The 12613-nt window shown below is 47.9% G+C and overlaps 1 protein-coding gene across 1 annotated transcript in view; it reads left to right on the top strand.

Annotated features, from left to right (window-relative positions):
• Positions 1–11923, top strand: part of LOC111140868 (La ribonucleoprotein domain family member 1) — a 58986-nt gene extending 47063 nt beyond the window's left edge. Inside the window, exons 16-19 of the mRNA XM_022493101.1 lie at positions 2355–2499; positions 6029–6138; positions 6308–6435; positions 8207–11923. Coding sequence (XP_022348809.1) covers positions 2355–2499; positions 6029–6138; positions 6308–6435; positions 8207–8416 — 593 coding nt within the window. The 3' untranslated portion in view covers positions 8417–11923. The remainder of the gene's footprint in view (positions 1–2354; positions 2500–6028; positions 6139–6307; positions 6436–8206) is intronic.
• Positions 11924–12613: the final 690 nt, after the last annotated feature.

Genomic DNA, 12613 nt, shown 5'->3' with positions numbered 1-12613 from the left:
TTTCTTCTGACCTTAGAGCAAGAAGGATTGGAGTTAGACTCAGGCCACGTAGTTTTGGAATACAGGAAGCTAAAAGAATCTGATACTTAGAACATTTCTGTTCCTTGATCTTCCTCTATTGATAATAAAAAGGTATCAAAAGTTTACCTATTTCTGGCATGGCTGTTAAGTCAGCTGTTGTCCACTGTGGCCCACTGTTGATCATAAAAGGGTGTGCATGGGGCGGCATAGATTCTCTAGAACAGGGGCGGCTTAGCCGTGGCCTGTAGACCGAATCCAGCTAGCTGCCTATTTTTGTATGGCCCTTGAGCTTAGAACAGTTTTTACATTTTTAAGGGGTTGAAGGAAAAAAGAGGAACCTATGACTGAGACCACATGAAGCCTATAAAGCTTAAAATATTTACTCTGGTCTTTTATAGAAAAAAGTTTGCTGACCCCTGCTTTTAGAAGATGGTGTAAGGAGAGACTGTCTAGATACTCCCATGTGTTTCCTTTTATCACACAGTGAGACGTCTTTTAACTGTAGATTGTCGGTTTGGCTGTGAAGATGCTCAGAAGCAGTCTCAGCACTCCCACGGAGTCGTTACTTTAATTCCCCCTCACGCCCCTTCTCAGCAGCACATGGCTGCTGAGTGCTTCACTCATCTGCCTTACTCCCCTGTGTATTTGGGTGTGGTGACTGCTTTTTTGGGATAGAATTCACATACTCCACAGTCGACCCATTTAAAGTGCGTGGTGTCGTGCAGTGGCTTTTAGTATATTCCAGCATTGTGTGTCTGTCCCCGGCATCGATGTTGGAACATTTTTCATTAGCACCGCAGAAGAGACCTGTGCGCCTTACCAGTCACTTCCCACCTCCACCCCTGCAGCTCCTCCCAGGCCTGCACAACCCGCAGTCTTAAGGATTTGCCTGTTCTAGACTTTTCCTGTAAATAGAATCATCTCATCAGCGGTCCTTTGTGGCTGGCCTCTTGCCCGAGCGTGCTGTTCTCACACTCGATCTCTGTGGTAGCATGGTACCAGTACTGCACTCCTGTCCGAGGCCGGCTAGCACTTCAGTAGAGGGACATGTAATGTCATATCTGTCTCTCCGTCACCAATGGGCCTTTGGGTTTCCACTTTATGTCTGTGCTGAATAATGCCACCATGAACATGTCCATATTTCTGTGGGCGTAGGTTTTCATGTGCAGAGTCATGTGATAACTCTGTTGTTTAACTTTCGGAGGAGTTGTGAGACTTTTTCCCAAAGAGGGGCCGCCATTTGTTGTTCCTGACAGCCTGAGCTTCTGATGGCTTTGAGTCCTCCCAGCACTTATTGTCTGTCTTTCTGGTAATGGCCATCCTAGTAGGTGTGAGGTGATAAGTAATACCTCCTGGGGGTTTATATTTGCGCCCCCCCCCCCCATAGCTGTTCGTGCTGAACATTTTTTTCATGGGCTTATTGGCCGTTTGTATGTCTTTGGAGAAATGTCCATTCAGATCCTTTGCCTACTTTTTAACTAGATTATTTGTCTTTATTATTAAATTATAAGAGTTCTTTATATATTGTAGGTACAAGTCCCTTATCAGATTCATGATTTGCAAATACTGTTTTCCACTTTGTGGCTGTTTTTTTTTTCACTTTGTTGATGGTATCCTTTGAAGCACAGAGGTTTTTATTTTATTTTTTTTTTTTTTTTTTTTAAGGAAATTTTTTCTTTTTTTTTTTTTTTTTTTTTTAGTATTTTTTTTTAAGATTTTATTTATTTGTCAGAACAAGAGAGCATGAGCACAAGCAGGGAAGGGAGTGGCAGGCAGAGGGAGAAGCAGGCTCAGGGAGCTGGATGCAGGACTCGATCCCACAACCCTGGGACGAAGACCTGAGCTGAAGGCAGATTCTTGATTGAGCCACTCAGGCGCCTGTGGTTTTTTTTAATGATACTAAATTTATGTTCTCTTTTGTTGTTTGTTCTATGGTGTGTGTTTTTAATGTTACTCTTCTGTAATTGTTAATATCTAGGATTCCTGAAATAATAATTGGTAATGAATAATTAATATGTTAGATTACCAAATTATTTCTTGATGCTTTTCCTTATTCAACTACGCTTGAGAGCAGTCGTATTTGAGGTGAAAAGCTAGACTGCAGTGACTTGGTTTAGAAACCGATGCCACCTGCTTCTGCGTGCCCAGCAGCAGGGCCTGACACAGGATCATGTTCAGTAACTCTCTTCACCAGAAGGACAGGGATGAGCCAGGGAATTGGCGGGGGAGGGGGTATAGGAGAAAGGACCAAGTCCTTGAGCCCAAGAACGTTTGTCCCCTGAATCACAGGCAGTGTGGCCCTGACATGTCTTTCCTCCTCCCTCCCCCATCAGAGCGGAAACGCTTGGGCATTGGCCAGTCTCAGGAGATGAACACTCTCTTCCGCTTCTGGTCCTTCTTCCTCCGAGATCACTTCAACAAGAAGATGTATGAGGAGTTCAAGCAGCTGGCTCTGGAGGATGCCAAAGAAGGCTACAGGTGAGCGGCATGTGGGGTGTGGGGTGGGGGCTGGCTGGTGCTTGGGGGAGGGTGGTGAGGGAACCCTGGTGGGTCTGCTTCCAGAACTGTAACCAAAAATCTCTGGTGTGTATCCCAAATATACTTTATAAAAAGATGATAATTTTTGAATGAGTAATAATGTTGACATGGTTCAGATGCAGAGAGGTCAAAGATTATATCATGAGCGGTCTCCTCAGCCACACCCTACCTCCAGTTCCTTTCCCCACAGACAGTGAACATGGTCAGAAGCCTGTGGGCTTTCCTAAAAATATTTCACTTGAGTAAGCAAGGATATCCCCGTAGTCTCCGGCCAGGTCCGTTGTTTACCCAGAGATTAGTCTCTATTAGATACTATTTTGCAGTTTATTTTTTTGCACTTTTTTAAATAATTTTTTTTAAAAGATTTTATTTACTTATTTGTCAGAGATAGCACAAGCAGCATGAGTGTTTGGCAGAGGGAGAAGCAGGCCCCCCACTGAACAGGGAGTCTAATGCAGGACTTGATACCAGGACCCTGAGATCGTTACCTGAGCCGAAGGCAGGCACTTAACCAAATGCGCCACTCAGGCATTCCTAATACTGTATTTTAGAGATCATTCCATGTCCATATATAAATAACTTTCTTGTTCCTTTTTATAGCCAGTATAGGCTTACGCTGTATGGATGTATCCCAGCTTATTTAACCAGTCTCCTGTTAATAGATACTTCGGTTGTTTTCAGTATTTTGCTATTAAGAAACAAATACCTGGAGCACCTGTGTGGCTCAGTCAGGGGTCTGCCTTCGTCTTGGGTTGTGATCGCAAGGTCCTGGGATCTATCCCCAGGTCGGGCTTCCTGCTCCGTGGAGAGCCTGCTTCTCCCTCTCCCTCTGCCTGTCGCTCCCCCTGCTTCCATGCTCGCTCTCTCTGTCAAGAAGATAAAATCTTAAAAACAAAACCAAATACCTTTTAAAGATACTTTTCTTCCCCCCAAATAAAAGATTCTCTCTGTAAGCAATTTGAAAAGTACAGAATTTTTTTTTTTTTAATATTTTATTTATTATTTGACAGAGACACAGTGAGAGAGGGAACACAAGCAGGGAGAGTAGGAGAGGGAGAAGCAGGCTTCCAGCTGAGCAGGGAGCCCGATGCGGGGCTGGATCCCAGGTCTCTGGGATCATGACCTGAGCCAAAGGCTGATACTTAACGACTGAGCCACCCAGGCGCCCCTCAGAAATGTTTAAGAAGCTGTGGGGAGAGAAACCCTTCAATCCAGAGATTACCAGTGTTAATGTCCTGCCATATTTAATGCATTTAGATCATCACATGAATGCCTGTTGGTATCTTTTTTTTTTTTTTTAAAGATTTTATTTATTTATTTGACAGATCATAAGTAGACAGAGAGGCAGGCAGAGAGGAGGAAGCAGGCTCCCTGATGAGCAGAGAGCCCGATGCAGGGCTCGATCCCAGGACCCTGAGATCATGACCTGAGCCAAAGGCAGAGGCTTTAACCCATGAGCCACCCAGGCGCCCCTGTTGGTATCTTTATTTATTTATTTTTAAGATTTTAACTTATCTGACAGTGAGAGACGGAGCACAGGCAGGGGGAGCAGCAGAGGGAGGGGGAGAAGCAGGTCCCCTGCTGAGCAGAGAGCCTAGTGCAGGGCTCGATCCCAGGACCCTGGCATCAGGACCCGAGCTGAAGGCAGACACTTAACAGCTGAGCCACCCAGGCCCCCCTCCTGTTTATGTCTTATCATTTATAAGCATTGCGTTTTTCCATGTCGTTAAAATATTTAACTTTCTTGTCTTTTTTTTTTTTTTTTTTTAATATTTTATTTATTTATTTGACATAGAGAAGCAAGAGCGAACACAGGCAGAGTGGCAGGTAGAGGCAGAGGGAGAAGCAGGCTCCCTGCCAAGCAAGGAGCCCGATGTGGGACTCGATCCCAGGACGCTGGGATCATGACCTGAGCCGAAGGCAGCCGCTTAACCAACTGAGCCACCCAGGCGTCCCACTTTCTTGTCTTCTTACAGAAATTCTTACATGCTTTTTGTTGAAAGTTCAGAAAATACAGATAATTTGAAAATCCCAACTCCCAGAGATAACCAGTGTTAATATATTTAAGTATGTGCCCTATCCAGGGGGTGCCTGGATAGCTCAGTGGATTAAGCCTCTGCCTTTGGCTCACGTCATGATCTCAGGGTCCTGGGATCAAGCCCTGCATCGGGCTCTCTGCACTGCAGGGAGCCTGCTTCCCTCTCTGTATCTGCCTGCCTCTCTCCCTACTTGTGATCTCTCTCTCTGTCAAATAAATAAAATCTTTAAAAAAAAAAAAAAGTATGTGCCCTTCCAGATTTTGCATACCTATGTAGATGTGAAAATTACATATTTGTAATTATCACGTAACATTTTGAAACATGTTTTTTCCACTTGATAATCTATCATAAGCATCTCAGTATCCCTTGGTATAGATTTAAGTTATAATTTTTTTGAAAGATTTATTTATTTGAGTGAGAGTGAGCGAGTTAGCACTGAATGTAAGCACACGTGGTGGTGAGGGGCAGAGGGAGAGAGAGAGAGACTCCCAATCAGACTCTGTGCTAAGCATGGAACCCAACACGGGGCTCGATCTCACAACCCTAAGATCACTATCTGAGCTGAAATCAAAAGTCAGACGTTCAAATGACTGCACCATATGGGTACCCCAGGTTATAATTCCTAACAATTTATATTCTGTTGTACAGATTTACCATGATTTTTCTTAACTGCTTTTCTAAGACATTTAAATTTTAATAATGTTATGAATAGTTTTATATATCTATAAAATATAAAAATGTATTTTTGGTCATTTCCCTGGCATATTGTTCGTAGAAGTAAAATTTTTATTTTTTTAAAAGATTTTATTTATTTGCGTGAGAGAGAGAGCAAGCACAAGGGCGGGAGTGTGCAGAGAGGGAGAAGCAGGCTTCCCACTGAGCGGGGAGCTCGACACAGGACTCAGTTCCAGGACCCCGAGATCACAGCCTGAGCCAAAGGCAGACGCTTAACCAACTGAGCCACCCAGGTGCCCCAGAAGTAAAGTTTCTGAAGTCAGATAAGCAAACCTACTAACTAACATGACCACATGACTTTGTAGAGCTTATCCCAAGGGCTGACAGACTTTTTCTGTAAAGGGACAGATGAGAAATATTTCAGGCTTTGCCAGACATTGGAGGGGGAGCTGTCTGTCACAAGTACTCGGCTCTGCTCCTCTGGCACAAAGAAGCCAGTGACATTTCATGAACAAATGAGTGTGGGCAGGGGACCGTTGTTCATTTGTCTGGAGTTTGCTGACCCCTGGCAAACCATAAACTGCTAGACCCCACTTAGACTAGCATTAAATATTAGTCTTCTTGAAGATTAGTTAGCATTTTCTTGAAAATCCATATGCTTAAATGGTTTCCTACTTCATTTGTGATGCAGGTACATTTCCCTGTTTTACAAATACAGAAACCGTGTCCCAATTTTACTGGCTTGTGTTCTACAGATATGGTTTGGAGTGCCTTTTTCGATACTACAGTTATGGCCTGGAAAAGAAGTTCCGGCTGGATATCTTCAAGGATTTTCAGGAGGAAACGGTGAAGGACTATGAAGCTGGTGAGAGCTGGAGTTGGAGCTCTGCAAGGCCTGGTCATTCAGGCCTTCTTTCCCTTCTCCCTCCCTGGGTCAACCCAGGTCACATCCCACCTCCTGGTTCCTGAGCCTCTTTATTCTCAACTCCTCACCAGCCTGGCTTCTCTTTGACTCTGCCTCTTCTTTTCTGTAGGCCAACTCTATGGACTGGAGAAGTTCTGGGCCTTCTTGAAATATTCCAAAGCCAAAAATTTGGACATTGACCCCAAACTTCAAGAATACCTCGGCAAATTCCGACGTCTGGAGGACTTCCGAGTGGATGTAAGTGAAAGTCTCTCCTTTTTCTCACCCCTGTCCTGGAAAGAAAACTGGACCAGAGATCAGGATACCTGGGTTCTTGTCCCAGCTGTGCCACTGGCTTAGGGACTCTTACCCCCACTGGGTCCTTGGTGTCTTCACTTATAAAATAGAGGGTGAGAAGTGGACTCCGACTCCTAATTGTAGGGGTTTTTATGGTTGCTCCTCCCTCCCTCCCATGTTCTAGTAGCTAAATATCCTAATGCCCTCTCCCTTTTATCTTCTACCCCTCCTTACTGGTGAGCCCTAGTCAGCCATAACTAGTTGACTGGGGTGAGTACTCAAGTAAATGTTGTTTTTTCTGGAAGACGCCAGTTCCAGCCCTAGAAGTGTATAAATTCTGTTTAATACCCCCACCACCGCAGCCATGCTCCGGTCTTCTCAGAGCAGTGACTCAGTGGTGACATCCAGTGGTGGTTCAGAGTTATTGCTGCTAGGCATATCCAGGGAAGCACTAGAGTGATGGATGTCTCTGCCTTACATGTGCTTCAGGGACTCCAGAAATGAAACTTTTTTTTTCACAGAGTTTGTAATATATTAGAGGTATGCTAATCATCTTACTCCCTTTGGAGCCTTTTAGCAAAATGATAAATATAAGTAAGTAACAATAGTACTCCTCAAATGTATTAAAAAATTGCCATTGATTGAGTGATTACCATGTGTCAGGCACTGTGCTGGGCACTTTATATTGATCTCCTTTAACCTTTATAATGTGGTGAAGGGGGCAGGGTTTGCTGTTACTGTTGCTGAACCACTGGGTAAATGGGAGCCCATGACCACCCAGTGAGATGGTGGCAGTGCTGCTCAGCCCTCCCAGTATAAGAGGAATCTGTTGTCTTCCATCCTTGAGCACCTCCTCGTTTGGGGGCTAGAGGGAGGCACATGTGCAGAGAAGCCTTGTAGTAAGAAAATCTGTGGAGGTGGGACAAGAAGAAGGGCTGAGCTTTGACACCCGGAAATGGACATGTCGTCGAGGTCACCTTTGGTAGCCATGAGTCCAGACTGGATCATGGTCTGACTCTTAGGTCCGTGTCCTCTTTTTTTTTTTTTTTTTTTTTTTAAGATTTTATTTATTTATTTGACAGACAGAGATCACAAGTAGGCAGAGAGGCAGGCGGGGGCGGGTGGGGGAGCTGAGCAGAGAGCCCGATGTGGGGCTCCATCCCAGGACCCTGGGATCATGACCTGAGCTGAAGGCAGAGGCTTTAACCCACTGAGCCATCCAGGCGCCCCAGGTCAGTGTTCTCTTTAGAGCTTGGTAGGAGATGAGGCAATCCCCAGGAGTATCTGGGCCTTCTGAGCTGAGACGTCCCAGAGTATGCAGGCCACATTCCACGCGTCGTCATCCGAGCAGCAATCCCTTCTCAGAAGGGGAGCAGAAACTTGTGTAGGTGAAGGCCTGGGCTTCAGAAGTAGATGGGTCTAGTCCACATTTTGTCTTTACCGGTTACAAGCTATGGGACCCTGGGCAAATTATTTTTTTTTGTGCTTTACTTTGGGGATGATCATGTCTCCATCAAAGGGTAGTGTAGACCCCATGAGTGAATGTGCAGAAAACAGCATGGGGCTTGGCATCTTGGCACAGAGATGTGCTTCGTAAAACAGGTAGTTGGTTTTTAAGGTTACACCTGTTATCTACATTTGGAGGTAAGAAGGTAAGTCTCTAGAGAGGCCTGGCAAGGAAGGGCATCTGGATCGTGGCTGCTAATCACTATGATCCCCTCCTCTGTTACAGCCCCCCATGGGTGAGGAGGGCAACCACAAGCGACACCCAGTGGCGGCAGGAGGTGGCAGCGGTGAGGGCAGGAAGCGATGCTCCTCCCAGTCTTCCAGCAGGCCCGCCACCATGATCAGCCAACCCCCTACACCACCCACTGGCCAGCCCGTCCGGGAAGATGCCAAATGGACGAGCCAGCACTCGGACACACAGACTTTGGGAAAGTGAAAAGCCCATTAGCCCTGGGGTTTGGGGGGTTGGGGATGGGGTGGGCAAGAGTCCATGGGGGTGCCCAGTCCCAGGAGAGGGGACAGAGAAGGGACAGGCCTCGAGTCATTAGAATGGGCCTTCGTGCTGAGTAGCAACGTGTACACCATTTGGGCTATCAGAGGTACCCCTGGGCAGGAGCCTCCACATACCCTCTTCCCCCTCCTCTCTCCATGACTCTTCTTCACATCCTAGCTTCTTCTAAGGGGGGGGAGGGAAAGGGGGGAGATTTTTTTTTATATATATATATATATATATATCAAGTTTTAAATTATTGATAGTTCGTCTGGATTACCAAAATCACTCTGTAGCCCTGCCCGCGGCTGGTAGGCCGCCACCCTGGTTCCCAGCCACAGCCTCCTGCTCCCCCTCAAGCCAACTATGCAGCCCACAAGAAGGCCCTGTGGGCCCCATTGCCCAGCACTGTCCCATGGAAGGCTCTGGCAGCGTCCCTGGGCCCCACAAGCATCAGCCCCCTGATCATCTGGGGCTTGTCATCACCATGTTCTCCCCCTGCTGTCCCCACCATGCCCTTCTGCCATCTTCTGGGAGAAGGAAACCAAAGGATCTAGAAGTGGGGGCAGGGGAAGGTTTCATCCTCTCCCCACCCCCCTCTCCCCATACCCCTTACTCCCCAGCCCAGAGAGACGCTGCTCATACCAGAAAAGACTATTGAAAGATGATTTATTTTATTTTTCTCTGACCTTTCCATCCTTGGAAAAATGGAAAAAAAAAAAAAAAAAAAAAGACAAAATCGACCACAAAAGACCAAAAAAATAAATCAGAAAACCCCCACCTAATCCACAGAAAGTGATGTCTTTCCCCTACCCTTGGATTTTGTTTTTTGTTTTGTTTTGTTCTTGGAAATAATATTTTTTTAAAAGTTGCCTTATTGTGGAGCGGGAATCTGAAATACCCAAATGCCTGTTTTCCTCGGTGGAGTCAACTCGAAGAGCTCACACCTTCTCTGGATGTGCCTGGGCTGGATTGGCTAGAATCTTCCTCTGGACTGAGTTGCATGTACAGTGCCTCCTGCCTGTAGGCAAGAGAGTTGGGGGCGGCTCACGTAGAGCCGTCCCTGAAATACCCCTGCTGTTGCATCGTTTGAAGCTGGCGTCCTGTGTCCGTACACTGCTGCCACTGTCGTGCCCTTGCTCTGCTTGCTGTTGCTTCATGACAGGCCCCGTCCTGCCGTGACACCCTTCATCCTACCCTGGGAACCCCAAGGCCAGGTTGGCTTCAAACTGTTGAAGAAGAGCATTGGCCTGGATCTGGGACACACTTGGCCTCAGCTTGACCGTCTCCCCCCACCTCCAAGGGGAAAGGTGAACGCCTGGCAGCCGAGGCTGGGGAATGTGTTGCCCGGAAAGCTCTGAGACCTCAAGGAGGCTTTGTCTCCTAACAGGAGGAGAAGGATGCCATTCTCCTCCCTTGGGTCTGGTGGGGTCTCCCCATCTTGCATCCCCCCTCTGCAAGCCATCTCTGCCCACCCTCCAATTGACCCTACCTGGGAATGAGGGATGAGGAGGATTTGAGGGCTGGGGGGAATCCTGCCAGTTGGAGAAGCCCCGCGGCAGGAAGGTATATGTGGACATAGAGTATACCTGACTTCTCTTCTCTAGCCACTGACTGCTGGGGTCGGGCTGAGCGACAATGGCATGGTTGGAGTCCACTGGCACCCAAAACTAGGGAGGGTGACGAAGGACTGACCCACACAGATTGAGCTGTGTGTCGGGTTCGGGCGTGACAACATGTTCCCCCGTAGTGGGGACCGAGCAGCACAGAGAAGTTGATGGTAGTGTTGCTCCATTGCTGACACTTCCTTGGCCCTCTTTTTAACTGTTTCTTCTGTTGGGCCCAAAGATCAGGAGCAGGAGACAGTATTCCAGACTGGCAAGGGCTTGCCCTCTGTTACGGGCACCTCACCGCTTTCGGCCTGTACCCTTCCCCATCTCTGCGCTCCCAGTGGTTAGTATGTGGGAAGCCCACCTCAGTTCCTGTGACCTGGTTTGTCTCGAAAGTCAAGGATGAGTGTCTGGTCTTTGCTCTGTAAGTGGGATCTGAGGCCTTCCCCTGCTGTTTGGTGCCTGCCCTGCGTTGTATCAGATGCTGGACTCCTGCATCCCTTCTTCCCTTTTTACCCCCTTTCTTTGGGTTGCTCAGCCCTGTACTGTATCCAGCACCATAGAACCTCAGTGTTTGTCCTCTCCTGGGTTTGGGGGCGCGAGGAAGCCTTGGGGGTGTGCGGAAAGGCTTTTCTTACCTAGAGTTTACTCCCAGGCCAGGGGGCTGCCATCCCCTCCCTGATTCTCCCACAGACACCCCAGAGAGAGGAAGCCCCTTTGGGGTGGGGAGGTGAGGACTTCATCTCATCACAGGCTGAGGATGGGGGGAGGGGTTTTTTCTCTTTCTTTTTTTGTAACATGTTAGGAGTTAATGTTGCAAAGAGTAGTTTACATCTTCACTTTCTGAAGACACTTGAATTTAGGACCGACGTATCTGTGACAGGCATGCCAGGAGCGGCCGGAGCCATCAGGGGCTTGCCGCTTCACACCCACCACCCTCCCGTGGGGGTCCCAAGACCTGAGACACGAAGCAGCCTGCCCAAACCCTTCCACTCATCCTGTACCCCTCCACGAGTGGTCCATGCCAGTATGACCTCTGGGCATCAAACATCACAAGATCTGAGTGCCTCAGCCCTGCTAAGGGGCAGGGTTCTCTTGCCCTCTTCTGAACCTGGCGGCAGACTCACTCCCAGTAGAGTGGCTGCCTGGCCCTGCCCCAGCCTGGACCCCTGGGGCTCAGGCCTAGGTGCTGAGCCCCCATGTCAAAGTTGTTACGTTTTTGTTTTGTTCCATTGTAGCTCATTTTTCCCCCTTTCCTGATGATTGATTTTACAAAAGAAAGTAAGCTGCTCAGCAGGCCCTAGAAGTGGGGAGCAGGGGCAAGGAAGACGACTAGACAAGGGGCAAGGGCGGGTGGGCGTGGGTTTTGTTTTTGTTTTTGCCAAAAAGCCTGAGTACAGCGGTGTGGATGATCTGGTGCCCTTGTGAGTGGGACCCAAAGTCTGTCCTATGTGGAAGGGCCCCTGGATTTGCCCCCGCCCCTGCCCTCTCCTTCAGCCATGTCGATGGCAGAGGCAGAGAAGGTCAGAACTTCTAGCCCGTTTCTCACTGGCGAGGAAAACTTGTCATCTGGCTTTGCGGAGAAGGTTCCACCTTACGCTCATAGTACATTATCTTTACCATGTGCTAGGATATCACATTTAAAAGGACAAAAAAAAAAAATGTAAAATACTTGAATGAGCTTGTATTATAACATTAATATTATTGAGAGCATCTGCTTTCCAGGCTGAAGTGATTCATTCATTATTCTAGTCCTGCTTTAGTCCTTTGTAATTTGTGGTAATTATGCTTTTCTTTTTAATACAAAAAAAATGTATAAAAATAAAAACTTGAAAAGGCAAAACACTGGCTGGTCTCCCATCTGGGGTACAGCTCTTGAGGGATGGAGCCTCAGATCCAGGGAGTCCTGCAGTCGGAATGTGCGCATGAGAGCTTTTGCAGGGCTCTGCTGTTGGGCTTGTGAGGAGTCTGCCTAGGGAGCAGACTCCCGGAGCTGCTGCTGAATGGTTCCAGGAGGAGTCCTCAGTGGTTTTTGAGGGCTCCTGCCAGCCTTGAGTTCACGGTCACCTTGGGTCTCAGGTGAGACGTGGCAGCGGTAGTCGGTGTCACAGAATGGGGAGCTGCCGGGCAGCAGCTCTGGGGGTTCTGCCCCCTTTCACGGCTCCCGGGATTTCTGTCCTCTGGCTGTGGCTTGGCATCTTGTAAGGAGACAGCCAGGAAGGTTGCTGGGATGCCTCATGGACAGCCAGCACCACCCCTCACTGAAGACTTCCCCTGCTAGGTTGTAGAGGACTAACGGGTCAGTGCTCTGGCCTTAGGGAAATCCAGGCCAGCCAGTGAGCCCTGAGGGTTGAAGCTGGAATGATGACTATACCCCACCCCACCCATGACCGGCTCCTGGGCTGTCGGTGGCTTTTCCCTGACCCGTGAGGCCGGGCACTGGCAGAAGAAACGTTTGGAATGCCAGTCTGGCCTAGATGTAGAATTAAAAAACTGGAAGTGAGGCATGGCCTTCCCTACTCATTAATCTGAC

The sequence above is a fragment of the Enhydra lutris genome, unplaced genomic scaffold, assembly GCF_002288905.1.
Source record: "Enhydra lutris kenyoni isolate GAN:26980312 unplaced genomic scaffold, ASM228890v2 scaffoldscaffold5, whole genome shotgun sequence".
NCBI classification, from domain to species: Eukaryota; Metazoa; Chordata; class Mammalia; order Carnivora; family Mustelidae; genus Enhydra; species Enhydra lutris.
This window is presented reverse-complemented; position numbering and strand designations above follow the sequence as displayed.